Consider the following 15,455-nt stretch of genomic DNA (forward strand, 5'->3'; position numbering starts at 1 on the left):
GGCTACACCATCCTCCCAGGGCCCAAGTCTGCTAGATGCCATACTAGCTCCACAGGATCGCCATCATTAAAAGTACAGCCTGCCCATTCCCACAGTGACAGAAAATACACTATATACTCACAAAAACCAGGTAGAAACGTCATACAACCTAGACACACCAGGTGCTGGGCCTCCCAAGCTTGGAGAGCACAGTGAAGAGACCCCAGGACTTCCCAGAAAGCATCGGGACTAGCGAACCAGTATCCAGTTACAGCGGGACTTTCTAACCTGGCGGCAGATGAGCACTGAGCTGGCAGGGCACAACAGCCCTCCAGTTTAAGACTAACCAGGGCCAAACCAGAGAACAGAGAGTCTGGTTACCCTGATCCCTACTGACGTGACCACCCTGAAATCCCCAGCTGCAACAAGACCTCAGAACCTGGCAGTGACAACAGCACAGAACTGGCAGAGCACATCAAAGAAGCAGGGCCAAACCAGAGAGCAGAGAGCTCCAGATACCCCGATCTCTGCCAAATGATCTGCCTGTAAGTGAGTGCACCCTTGAGAATCTGCAGATCCCCAGATCCTGGGTCCTTCTAAAACAGAAGCCAGGCATTGAACCCCCTCCCACCCACATACTCACTTAGAAAAACAGAGGGGCACTAGGGGCATTGAAGTTCCTGCTCTGTGGGTCTAATTGAGGAGTTAAAGCAGTTAATGCCAGAAATTGCACTGCGATCATCACTAGCTCCTGCGACATAAAGAGTGCAGAGCCCCTCCCACACACTCAAGGGTTCAACATTAGCCATCACTCTGTCCCTCGAGACACACGTCCACACACACACACACACACACACACACACACACACACACACACGCTTGCATTTGCCCCGTTTGCACCTGTGTACTTTCCTCCCACAGGTACAGCTAGTCCTCAGCACATGCTGAGAGTGCTCAGCTTCCTGAAGAACTCTCCAGATGCCAGAGAGAGACAGTACTAGTCTGATCTGCAGAATCCAAAAACAAACAGGGAAGGTTTCAGATAAGCCAATGGCCAGGGGTAGGCAAAAGAACACTTCCAACATAAATCAGGACATCATAACTTCACCAGCAAACCCCAAAATCGATGGATACTCCAATTCATCAGAAGCACAGGAAAATGATTTTAAAGCCATGCTTGCCCAAGTATTTGAGGCTCATAAGGAGGAAATGAACAAATCTTTCAAAGAGTTGGCCAGTCAAATGGAGGTAAAGAAAGAAGAAATAGACAAAATCCTTAAAGAAACACAGGCAAACATAGCCAAACAAATAGATACACAAGTAGAGGAAAAATTAGTGGCATATAAAAAGGAAATGAACAAAGAAATAGAGGCCATCGTAGAGAGACAGGAATTCAAATTCAAACACATGAAAGACATGGTGCAAGGCATGAAAACAGAATTAGAATCAATAAAGAAAACACAAAATGAGAAAACCCTTGAGCTGGAGAACTTGGAGAAAAGATCAGGAACCACAAAAGTAAGCATCACCAACAGAATACAAGAAATGGAAGAGAGAATCTCTGGAGCTGAAGACACACTTGCAGAAATGGATACTTCTCTTAAAGAAAAAGTAAAATCAGAAAAGTTCCAATCACAAAATATCCAAGAAATCAAGGATGCTTTGAAAAGACAAAATCTAAGAATAAAAGTAATTGATGAAAATGAAGACTCCAGGCTCCAAGGTCCAGAAAATATTTTCAAGAAAACCATAGAAGAAAATTTTCCCAACTTAAAGAAAGAGATGTCCATAAATATACAAGAGGCCTACAGACCTCCAAATAGACTAGACCAGAAAAGAAACACATCACGTCACATCATAGTCAAAACACTAAATCTACAGAACAAGGAAAAGATACTAAAAGCAGCAAGGGAAAAAGGCCAAGTAACATATGAAAGTAGACCTATCAGAATCACACTGGACTTCTCATCAGAAACTATGAAAGCCAGAAGGGCCTGGGCAAGTATCATGGAGACTCTAAGAGATCACAAATGTCAACCCAGAGTACTATATCCTGCAAAGCTTTCAATCAACATAGATGGAGAAAACAAAATTTTCCCTGACAAAACTAAATTTACACAATATCTACACAGCAAACCATCCCTACAGAAGATACTAGAAGGAAAACTCCAATCCAATGAAAACAAATTCACCCAAGAAAACAGGGCATACAGATAATATCCCAACAAAAATGAAAAGAAAACAAGCAATGAAACAGGGTTAGATCACCGACTCCATTACAAAAGGAACTAACATGCATTGGTCACTATTATCTATCAATATCAATGGACTCAACTCACCAATAAAAAGACACAGGCTAACAGAATGGTTATGGAAACAGGATCCAACATTCTGTTGCATCCAAGAAACACACCTATGCAACAAAGATAAACACTACCTCAGAGTAAAGGGCTGGAAAACTGTTTTTCAAGCAAATGGTTCCAGAAAACAAGCTGGAGTAGCCATCCTAATATCTAATAAAATAGACTTTCAACCCAAGTTAATCAAAAAAGATAAGGTGGGCCACTGTATTCTCATCAAAGGAAAAATCCACCAAGAGGACATCAAATCTTGAATATCTATGCCCCAAATACAAGAGCACCGACATTCGTAAATGAAACATTATTAAAGCTTAAATCATAAATTGATCCTAATACCTTAATAGTGGGAGACTTCAACACTCCACTCTCACCAAGGGACAGATCAACTAGACAGACACCAAATATGGAAATAAAAGCACTCACAGAATCCCTAAATCAAATGGACCTAATAGATGTCTACATATCTTTTCACCTAAACTCAAAAGAGTACACCTTCTTTTCAGCACCCCATGGAACCTTTTCCAAAATAGACCATATAGTGGGTCACAAAGCAAGCCTCAACAGATACAAAAGGATGGAAATAATCCCTTGTATACTATCTGACCACCATGGACTAAAGCTAGACATCAACAACAGAAACAACAAAAAGCCGACACGCACGTGGAAACTGAACAACTTACTACTCAATGACAGCTGGGTTAAGGAAGAAATAAAGAAAGAAATTAAAGACTTCCTAGAATTCATTGAAAATTAAGGCACTACATACCCAAATTTATGGGACACATTGAAAGCAGTGCTCAGAGGAAAATTTATAGCACTAAGTGCCTGCAAGAAGAACTTCGTAACATCACATACAAACAACGTACTGGCCCAACTGAAAAACCTAGAAAAAAAAGAAGCAGATACTTCCAAGAGGAGCAGACGGCCAGAAATTATCAAACTAAGGGATGAAATCAATCAATCAGAAACAAATAAAACTATCCAAAGAATCAATGAAACAAAAAGCTGGTTCTTTGAGAAAATCAACAAGATAGACAAACCCTTAGCCAAACTAACTAAAAAGCAGAGAGAAACTATGCAAATCAGCAAAATCAGAAATGAAAATGGGGACATAACCACAGACATTGAGGAAATCCAAACAATTATTAGGTCATACTACAAAAGCCTATATGCCACAAAATTTGAAAATCTAAATGAAATGGATATTTTTCTTGAAAGATTCCATCTACCAAAAGTAAGTCAAGATCAGGTAGAAAGACTGAATAGCACTATATCTCCCAAGGAAATTGAAGCAGTCATTAACAGTCTCCCCTCCAAAAAAAGCCCGGGGCCAGATGGCTTCAGCACAGAACTTCAAAGAAGTGCTAACTCCAATTCACCTCAAACTATTCCACAAAATAGAAACAGAAGGAAAACTACCAAACTCATTCTATGAAGCCACAGTCACCTTGATATCTAAACTACACAAAGATCCAACAAAAAAAGAGAACTTCAGACCTATCACTCTTATGAGCATTGATGCAAAAATACGCAATAAAATACTTGCAAACCGAATCCAAGAACATATCAAAGATATCATCCACCATGACCAAGTAGGCTTCATCCCAGGCATGCAAGGGTGGTTCAACATATGGAAATCCATCAATGTAATCCACCACATAAACAAGCTGAAGGAGAAAAACCACATGATCATCTTCTTAGATGCCGAAAAGGCATTTGACAAAGTCCAACATCCATTCATATTTACAGTCTTGGAGAGATCAGGGATACAAGGCACATACCTAAAGATAGTAAAGGCAATATACAGCAAGCCTATAGCTAACATCAAAATCAATGGAGAGAAACTTAAATCAATCCCACTGAAATCAGGGACAAGACAAGGCTACCCATTTTCTCCAATATCTCTTCAACATAGTACTTGAAGTCCTAGCCAGAGCAATAAGACAACTAAAGGAGATCAAGGAGATACAAATCGGGAAGGAAGAGGTCAAAGTGTCACTTTTTGCAGATGATATGATAGTATACATGAGTGACCCCAAAAATTCAACCAGAGAACTCCTTCAGCTGATAAACACCTTCAGCAAAGTGGCAGGATACAAAATCAACTCAAAAAAATCAGAAGCCCTCCTGTATACCAAAGACAAAAAGGCTGAGAAAGAAATTAGGGAAACAACACCCTTCACAATAGCCACTAATAACATAAAGTACCTTGGAGTGATTCTAACCAAGCAAGTGAAAGACCTGTTTGAGAAAAACTTCAAGTCTCTGAAGAAAGAAATCAAAGAAGATATCACAAGATGGAAAGATCTCCCATGCTCATGGGATTGGTAGGATTAACATTGTGAAAATGACCATCCTGCCAAAAGCAATCTACAGGCTCAATGCAATTCCCATCAAAATACCAACTCAATTCTTTACAGACCTTGAAAAAAAAAGATTCTCAGATTCATATGGAGAAACAAACAACTCAGAATCTCCAAAATGATCCTGTAAAACAACAGATCATCTGGACATATCTCCATCCCTGATCTCAAGCTGTACTACAGGGCAACAGTAATAAAAACTGCATGGTATTGGCATAGAAACAGAAAGGAGGATCAACAGAACTGCATAGAAGACCCAGAAATAAACCCACACACCTATGAATACTCGATATTTGACAAAGAAACCAAATCCATTCAATGGAAAAAAAGACAGCATCTTCAACAAATGGTGCTGGACCAACTGGATGTCTACATGCAGAAAAATGAAAATAGATCCATATTTATCACCCTGCACAAAACTAAAGTCAAAGTGGATCAAGGACCTCAACATAAAACCAGATACTCTAAATCAATTGGAAAGAAAGTGGGGAACAGCCTAGAACTCATTGGCACAGGAGACAACTTCCTGAACAGAACACCAACAGCACAGGCTCTAAGAGCAACAATCAATAAATGGGACCACTGAAAAGCTTCTGTAAAGCAAAGGACACCGTCATCAAAATAAAACGACTGCCTACAGATTGGGAAAGAATCTTCACTAACCCTTTATCTGACAGAGGACTAATATCCAGCATATACAAAGAACTAAAGAAGCTGAAAAGCAGCAAGCCAAGTAATCCAATTAAAAAATGTGGAACAGAGCTAAACAGAGAATTCTCGACAGAGGAATATCGAATGGCAGAGAAACACTTAAAGAAATGCTCATCCTCATTAGCCATCAGAGAAATGCAAATCAAAACGACTTTGAGATATCACCTTACACCCATCAGAATGGCCAAGATGAAAAACTCAAGGCACAACACATGCTGGAGAGGTTGTGGAGAAAGGGGAACCCTCTTCCACTGCTGGTGGGAATGTAAACTGGTACAACCACTCTGGAAATCTATCTGGCGCTTTCTAAGACAATTAGGAATAGTGCTTCCTCCAGACCCAGCTAGACCACTGCTAGGTATATACCCAAAGTTTGCTCAAGTACACAAAAGGGATACTTGCTCAACCATGTTTATAGCAGCTTTATTTGTAATAGCCAGAACCTGGAAACAACCCAGATGTCCATCAATGGAAGAATGGGTACAGAAATTGTGGTATTTCTACACAATGGAATACTACTCAGCAATCAAAACGGAGGAAATCATGAAATTTACAGGCAAATGGTAGGATCTAGAAAAGATCATTCTGAGTGAAATATCCCAGAAGGAGAAAGACAAACATGGGATATACTCACTTATATAGACCTATAAGATATGATAAACATAATGAAATCTATACACCTAAAAAAGATAATCAATTGAGTGGACATGGGGTAAGATGATCAATCCTCATTTAGAAAGACAGATGGGATGTGCATTGAACGTATGATAGGAGTCTACTGAGGGCATCTGAAAGACTCTAACTAGCAGTATTTTCAAAGCAAAGACTCATGACCAAACCTTTGGCAGAGTACAGAGAATCATTAGAAAGAAAGAGAGTTAGTCTGATACGGAAAGGATAGGAGCTCCACAAGGACCAAATATTTCTGGGAACAGGGTCTTTTCTGAGATGGACACTCAACCAAAGTCCATGAGAGGATAAAACCTAGAACCTCTGCACGGATGTGACCCGTGATAGCTCAGGAATCAATTGGTTTCCCATAGTAAGGGGAACAAGGACTATTACTAACAGGAACTCAATGACTGGCTCTTTGACGTCCCCATCTCCCAAGGGAGCAACAGTACTGTTAGGCCACAGAGGAGGACTTTGCAGCCAGTCTTGAAAATACCTGACAAAAGGGAGTCATATGAAAGGGGAGGAGATCCTCCCCTACTAGTGGACTTGGAAAGGGGCAGGGAGGAGATGAGGGAGGGAGGGTGGGATTGGGGAGGGAATGAGGGATACAGCTGGGATACAGAAATAACAAAATGTAACTAATGAGAAAAATAAAATTATGGAAAAGAAAAAAAAAGTATGAGTTAATGAATGCTCAAAAAATCTTAATACGTGGTTGTTTACAGTATTCTTTTTTATTTATTTTTTATTTAATTTTTTATTCATTTTAAAAATTATTATTATTAGTTACGTTTTATTAACTCTGTATCCCGCTCCCACATTCCCTCCCAGTCTTACCTTCCTTACCTCATCACCTCCCTGCCCCTTTCTAAATCCACTGATTGGGAAGGACCTCTTCCCCTTTCATCTAACCCTGTTTTATCAGGTATCTGCTGGACTGGCTGCAAAGTCCTCCTCTGTGGCCTAGCAGGACTGCTCTTCCCCTGGGGGTGGGTAGGTCAAAGAGCCTGCCATTGAGTTCCTGTCAGAAATAGTCCCTGTTCCCCTTACTATGGGAAAAACAATTGGTTACTGAGCTACCACGGGCTACATCCGAGCAGAGGTTCTAGGTTATATCCATACCTGGTCCTTGGTGGAGTATCAGTCTCAGAAAAGACCCCTGTATCCAGAAATATTTGGTCCTTATGGAGCTCTGATTCTTTCCATGCCATGCTAACCCCCCCTTCTTTCATATGATTCCCTGCATTCTGCCAAAGGTTTGGTTATGAGTCTTATCATCTGCTTTGATGCACTGCTAGGTAGAGTCTTTCAAAGACCCTCTGTGGTAGGCTCCTGTCCTGTTACTTGTTTTCTCCTACATCTAATGCACATCACATTTGTCTTTCTAAGTGAGGATTGATCATCTTACCCTGGGTCCTCTTTCTTGTTTATCTTCTTTAGGTGTATAGATTTCATTATGTTTATCATATCTTATAGGTCTATATAAGTGAGTATGTACCATGTGTGTCTTTCTCCTTCTGGGAAACTTCACTCAGAATGATCTTTTCTAGATTCCACTATTTGTCTGCAAATGGCAGAGCATGTCAGTCCTCCTACAATATTCTTATTAGGATAATTATAGTAGCAGAATAGGCAGACAAATCAGTTTTAAAGAACATAAGTCTGAGAAATCTCCTGTGTTATTTCTAAATGTCTACTCATCAGATAATTTAGATAGAAAAATAAGAGCATACTTCATTGATTATATACTTATTCAGTTTAAGTGGAAATAGAATATGATGAAATGATCTCTTAATCCACTACTTTAAATGAAAATTAATGTGCAGGTTCTGCATTCACATTTGTTTCTGTAAGGGAGCATCTGTGAGAAGCTGTAGAACAATCACCACAGTGCTGCACTCACCTCAGCCTGACTCCGACTAAATCTTTTATATCAGAGAAATTGGTGTACAGCTGATGGGCTGCTTGTGTTTGTGTCTGTGGTGGTGTTCAAATATGTCTGTATATTACATCTTCTTTGTTAGTTGTCCCAAGAAAAGGGGTGTTATCAAATACAAACAGAATGCCAATTCAGAGAAGATTCTGGAGATGAAGAAAGATCAGTGGAAACAGAAGAGCAGACACCAAAGGTGTACTTCTCAGTTAAATAATTGCAGGCCAGACACATTATAGACCTTCAGGAAATGATTTAGAAGACTCTCAGTGGCCATTCTGACTCTGTACAAAGTAAAGGCCACATTGTAATAATTTTTGGAAAGAGAGACCTAACTATAAGGCTACAGGCAAGAATGGAGGAAAGTGCTCAGGATCAAGATAGAGTTAGAGGAGGAACCATTTTCGCTGCTAATACACATAAGAATAAAACAATGGAGAACATAATCCAGGATGATTTTTAGACATCAGATCAACATCCTAGAACACTTGCATTTGCTCTGTTTGGTCTACTTTTATATATTCCAGAAACAACTATATAATACAAATTTGTTTAAGTGTATTCAGAAAAATAAGTTTGGGAAATGCATTATAGAAGAGAAAATTGTTAATCTTTTATAGTAAAAATACTGCTTTCGTGACATGAAACACTTTGACTATTTTAGCTATATAAATGTTGATTTTTTTACATGATATTATCATTTCATCCATCATATACATAACTCGTGTAATCAAAAGTATACACTTTTTCAAGTACAGGCTTGTAGCTGCATCATATAGAGAAAAACACATATACGTGAATATAGTTACCTGAGCAGCTGAAAGTAGAGACCAGAGGAAGAGGAGAGTAATAAAGGATTAGCTATGATAAAGTAGAAGAGGCTCTGTCCAGCATTAAAGTCCCCAGTCTTATAAAATATGATTCTTAAGAAATTATATCTACCTTGAATTACTCCATCAAAATATGAATTATTGAGTCTAGTTATAAAATTTTGAATCTGTGTTGGTCTATGCTATGTTATTTAAAAACCAAATGTGTCACCACCCTCAAATATTTGATGATTTTTTTAATATATGAAAATATTTCTTCCTTTACGGTCATTGATTTTTTTTATTAGCACCCCACCATGGCTTTAACAAATACACAATAATGTTACACCAAGACAATTCACCTTCATAAGGATATTTTATGTTGTAAATTTGTATCATTTGTCTTTCTACTGGTGTTCATGTATTTACAAACACTATTGCTCTATTTCAGAGTGTTTTTGAACTGATTTAAAAGATTCAGGGTGGCTGTATGGTTAAGCTCACTTTATTTCCTCTATACTATAGAGAGTCACACTTTAATATTTGCCATTAACTTGTGTAAGAAAAACAGAATTTTTTGACACTATTACATACTCTTGCATATTAAAGAAAAGCTAAAAACAGCCTTAAGTGGACACCATCACAGAAAGATCATTTTGGTGAGCACATCCATAAATGAGACAAAACACTGGACACATAGCAAACAGAAAAATTTTTAAAATCTGTCTGAGAAAAAAAAAGATTAGCAAAAAAATAATCATAAAATCAAAACACTGCTGTGCAAAACAAAGATAACAAAACAAAACCCACATATACAAAGATATGTGTGGAGTACAAAATTGCCCCCAAAATGTCATGGTAACTGTCCTGTTGTGAAGTAAGCTCCATGAAACATAATCAAGAGTTGTCAGTAAAGCAACATTCCAGGCACTCAGTAGTCTTTGCATTCAGCAACATCGACTGCACACACAAGAGCACATTTACACTTAAAGAAAGCATAGAAGTACAGGCCATTATTAGATTAAATTATCCACACTCTAATGTCACAACACTGAAAATATTTAACTAGTCTGGCATTACAAGTCTGACAAAAGAAGATCATGAAATTCCACTGTCATATGAAAAAAAAAGGAATAACATGAAAGTTATTACTTTTCCTTTGAAACAAAAAGTGGAAAATATACTTGAAGAGATTTAAGAATGGAAAACAGAGAATGTGAAAAAAATAAGGAAGTTTTAAACTAAATCTTTTCAGGCACATGAATTCTGCACTTGTATAATAAATACTTGTACTTACTCTATATCAATTTCATTAGGAGAGAATGTGTTCTTTGTATCAGGAAAAATGCCCCGTGTGTAATAAATATGAAGAGGAAAAAATGCACCAATCATCATATCTCCCTGATGGTAAAAATCTTCCTCTATACTTACATAGCATCCCTTGTTAGAAAAGGCCCAGATAAAATTGGGAATATACAAGACCCAGAAGATAAAAATCCAGAACATCACGTTAACATACATATAGACTCAGCCAAAAGACTAGTGAATACAAATTTAACAGGTATATATTCACCTCAAGTTTTTGTGAACATGTGTGTTTCTCACTTTGTTAATGAGTGCAGCTGTCACCCTAATCACCCCAAGTACTTCCTGACACTTCCTCCACTGCCATTGAGAGTTCTGAATTTCTTTCTTCCTTTAGGCTCTGCATCTGAGGTCCTGGTTTATGCTTGAAAACAAGTTGGAAAATATGTTTTGGATTTTCTGCTCTAACCACAGGCATCATGATTTCATCCAAGAATGTAGACAGCTGTAATTCAGGGATCAACTTTCTGATTGGGCTGTTTTGGCCAAGTTTGAAACAAGGAACTTTTCTTAGGAAAACACCTTCAGCTGATGAAAACATGCTACAGCAGAGGTTCCTGTGATAGGAGAATCGGGAGAAGGCCAGAAAATATTCCTGCCATGTACACACAAAGAAAATAAGGGGTTCATGCCTTTTCAGTGTAAGACAACCAATGGAGTCTACTCTTTGTACTGACTATAGGTGCCTCAGAACTTTCTTTTATTACACATTTGTTTTTGTTTTTCATTATTACAGTTTTTTTAAGATTCATTTATTACTTATGTATTCAGTGTTTTGCCTGTGTGTATGCTGATATGCCAGAAGAGGGCAGCAGATCTCATTATACATGGTTGTGAACCACCATGTGGTTGCTGGGAATTGAACTCAGGACCTTTGGAAGACGAGCCAGTACTCTTAACCTCTTGCCATCTGAGCCATCTGCCCAGCCCCAACACATTTGTACATGCAAAATAATATGATTAATGCACCCAACACAATCAGCTTCTTTATCACTTTGGAAAAAACAGTAGTCCTCCTGCAGTCCTCATTTCCAAATTATCTTCTTAATTTCAGTAAAAATAATCAAGTCTCCTGTTTACTTTCTGAGATTTGAGCTTCTCCAGTCTTAGTCTTTTTTTTTTTTTTTTCTTAATTCCTTTCAGGGTTAATCTTTGAGTAGAAGCATCATTGTAATCCATCCCTGCACCTAAGTCAGTGTGCTCACCATGCTCTGCTTACCATGCTCTGAAATAATTTGGGTGTGTGAGAAATTATTCTTTGTTCTTCAAAAAAAAAGTATAAAATTTTAAAGGCATTAGAGTGTGTTCTTTCATCTAATAATCTGAGGAAAGCTATGTAAAGTAGAACTCTATTTTCTAGCAACCAGTAATTAGGGCAGTGAATGTGCTATGTATTGTGATGTGGTAATGAAAGAATGGCCCCCAAAATAAATTGACTTATCTAAGAAAGGGTGAGTAGAGTGACAAAAACACAAAATGAAACTAAAAAGTACTATATTAAGAAATGTTAACTGATGAAACCATAGCTTGTTGGGATTTTATTTTTTGTTTCAGATTAACAACATTCAATGAGTAGATAATAGCAGAAACTGTCTATCATAAAACTATATGTAATGAAAAGGCATAGAAAAACCTGGTGTTCAGTAAGTCACATTTCAGTGCAATCCTAAGTAATAAAACAAACCTGTGTTTCATCAACACAAAACAGACCCTCCCTTAGACAATGAGAACTCAGTTTGAAGAATAGGAAATTTATTGACAAATTATTCAAAATATTTTTTTGATTCAGGACATCCATGATACTTAAACACACCAGTTTGAGCAAATATCCTGGTAACAGGACTGCACATTTAAAAAATCTTTTTATTCTTGTTATTTTCTGATAAAATTTTTACAATGTGTGAAGTGAGTGATTATAAAAATACAGTCGAGATTTATTTATGATACTGACATCATAGTCAGAAAAGAACATGAGATGCAGAAAATTAGTTACTCACGAGAATTTAAGGATAAACATTGAAGAAAAATAAGTTGGTTCAATAGTAAGCATAAGATAGTGACTGGAAAAATTAGGTTCCTTCCTGCTTTTAATGTGTAACTGTACAGCATTGAGTTCCAAGTCCTTATCTCTTGCTAGAACAGTAAACAATGCTAATATTACATTTATTTTCATATTGGTCAATTTCTAGTTATAAGAATAAAATTAAAAAATAAGTAAGTCTACACTTCCCCTTGACCTGTATTTCTCTGGGTCTCACTCAAAACCTCATACAACAACAGAACCTATAGAGACCAAAACTGGAAGAGCCAGGAAATCTGGAGGCACCACACATTGGTGAAAGATAATAGTAACATTACTTACTAACATCATTTAGTGCCCTTGCCAATATTTGAGACCCAGGACCACTCTACACCATCAGAAGAACCTTTTTGGAGATTCTTTTTCTAAAAGCTGAAAGCCATGGGCTATACCTAAGAAAAAAAATTACCTGAGTCAAGGATGTATCCTTAAGTACCAGACAGAGTAAATCAAGGGTCCAACCCTGTTGTTGTAGACATGACTCAGCATTTAAAATCACTGGCTGATTTATTCCTGGTATTGACATGGTGGCTCACAACTTTCTGTAACTACAGTTTTGAAGAATCCAATGCCTATTTATAGCTTTTGCAGGCGGCATACATACATATCATGTGCAGACATACATGTGGGAAAACAAAAAAGCACACAAAATTAATAGAGTAAAAAGTAGGGAGGATGAGTCCTGCTAGGCCACAGAGGAGGACTTTGCAGTCCTGAAGATACCTGATAAAACAGGGTCAGATGAAAGGGGAGGAGGTCCTCCACAATCAGTGGACTTGAAAAGGGGCAGGGAGGAGATGAGGGAGGGAGGGTGGGATTAGGAGGGAATGAGGGAGTGGGATATAGCTGGGATACAGGGTTAATTAAATGTAACTAATAATAAAAATAAAAATAAAAAATTTTTAAAAATCTAAAATTAATCAATAGACTGAAGGTGGCACACGACATACTCATTTAAAAAATATACCAAACACAAATGCCCACTTTCATAAAAAGAAACACAGTTCTAAAACAGAAGATTTACCCAAACACAGTGATAATCAATAAACCTCTACTGTCAACAAACAGGTTATCTGTAAATAAACAAACTGAGGAACCCTGGAGTCACAATTCATAATATGTCATATGTACCAAACAGATACAAGGAAACCTTTAAGACACTAGAGAAAAACAAACAAACAGAAAATAGAAAGACTATACATACTTATGAATTGGCAGAATTTCTAAAATAATAACCCTACAAAAGTCCAAGTGGATCAAAGACCTCAACATAAAACCAAACACATTAAATAGGCTAGAAAGAAAGTGGGGAATACCCTAGAACTCATTGGTACGGGAGAAAACTTTTGATCTTAGCCATTCTGATGGGTGTAAGGTGAAATCTCCGGGTACTTTTGATTTGCATTTCCCTGATAAGCAAGGACATTGAGCATGTCTTTAAGTGTTTCTCTGCTATTTGATATTCCTCTTTCGAGAATTCTCTGTTTAGTTCTGTTCCCCATTTTTAATAGGGTTACTTGATTTGTTGCTTTTCAGCTTCTTGAGGTCTTTATATATACTGAATATTAGCCCTCTGTCAGATAGAGGGTTGGTGAAGATTCTTTTCCAATCTGTCGGCATTTGTTTTGTTTTGATGACGGTGTCCTTTGCTTTACAGAAGATTTTCAGTTTCATGGGGTCCCATTTATTGATTGTTGCTCTTATAGCCTGTGCTGTTGGTGTTCTATTCAGAAAGTTGTCTCCAATGAGTTGTACCAATGAGTTCTAGGGTCTTCCCCACTTTCTTCTAACCTATTTAATGTGTCTGGTTTTATGTTGAGGTCTTTGATCCACTTGGACTTTAGTTTTGTGCATGCTGATAATTATGGATCTATTTGGATTTTTCTATATGTAGATGTCCTGTTAAACCAGCACCATTTGTTGAAGATGCTCTCTTTTTTCCATTGTATGGTTTTGGCATCTTTGTCAAAAATCAGGTGTTCATAAATGTGTGGCTTTATTTCTGGGTCTTCTGTTCAGTTCCATTGATCCACCATTCTGTTTCTATGCCAGTACCATGTACTTTTTATTACTGTTGCTCTATAGTAAAGCTTAAGGTCAGAGACAGAGATACCTCCAGATCTTTTATTGTAGAGATTTGTTTTAACAATTCTGGTTTTCTTGTTATTCCATATGAAATTGAGAATTTTTCTTTCAAGGTCTGTAAAGAATTGTGTTGGTATTTTGTTGGGAATTGCATTGAACATGTACATAGCTTTTAGAAAGATGGCCATTTTTACTATGTTAATCCTGCCAACTCAGGAGCATGGGAGATCTTTCCATCTTCTGATATCTTCTAATTCTTTCTTCAGAGACCTGAACTTTTTTTCATACAAGTCTTTGACTTGCTTGGTTAGGGTTACACCAAGGTACCTTATGTCTTTTGTGGCTATTGTGAAGGGTGTTGTTTCTTTAATTTCTTTCTCAGCCCTTTTGTCTTTTGTATACAGGAGGGCTACTGACTTTTTGAGTTAATTTTGTATCTGGCCACTTTGCTGAAGGTGTTTATCAGCTGTAGGTCACTCAAGTATACTATCATATCATCTGCAAATAGTGAACATTTGACTTCTTCCTTTCCAAATTGCATCCCCTTAATCTCCGTCAATTGTCTTATTGCTCTAGCAAGGACTTCCAGAACTATGAGGAAGAGATATGGAGAGATTGGGCAGCCTTGCTTTGTCCCTGATTTCAGTGAGATTGCTGTAAATTTCTCTCCGTTTTGTTTGATGTTGGCCATAGGCTTTCTGTAAATTGCCTTTACTATGTTTAGATATGTGCCTTGTATTCCTGACCTCTCCAATGCTTTAAACATCAAAGGATGTTGGATTTTGTCAAATGCTTTTTCAGCATCTAAGGAAATTATCATGTGTTTTTTTTTCTTTCAGTTTGTTTATATGTTGTATCATGTTGATGGATTTCCATATATTATACCACCCCTGCACACCTGGAATGAAGCCTTCTTGGTCATAGTGGATGATATCTTTGATATGTTCTTGTATACGGTTTGCAAGTATTTTGTTGAGTATTTTTGCATCAATGTTCATAAGGGAGATTGGCCTGAAATTCTCTTTCTTTTTTGGGTCTCTGTGAAATTTAGGTGCCAAGGTGACTGTGGCTTCATAGAATGAGTTTGGCAATGTT

At 37.6% G+C, this 15,455-nt stretch overlaps 1 protein-coding gene across 1 annotated transcript in view; it reads right to left on the bottom strand.

Moving 5' to 3' along the window:
• Nucleotides 1-10,336, bottom strand: part of LOC110549242 (vomeronasal type-2 receptor 116-like) — a 62,855-nt gene extending 52,519 nt beyond the window's left edge. The window contains exon 1 of the mRNA XM_060375834.1: nt 10,128-10,336. Within this exon, the coding sequence (XP_060231817.1) occupies nt 10,128-10,336 (209 nt within the window). The remainder of the gene's footprint in view (nt 1-10,127) is intronic.
• Between the last annotated feature and the right edge of the window lie 5,119 nt (nt 10,337-15,455).

Source organism: Meriones unguiculatus, assembly GCF_030254825.1.
Source record: "Meriones unguiculatus strain TT.TT164.6M chromosome 13 unlocalized genomic scaffold, Bangor_MerUng_6.1 Chr13, whole genome shotgun sequence".
Classification (NCBI taxonomy): Eukaryota; Metazoa; Chordata; class Mammalia; order Rodentia; family Muridae; genus Meriones; species Meriones unguiculatus.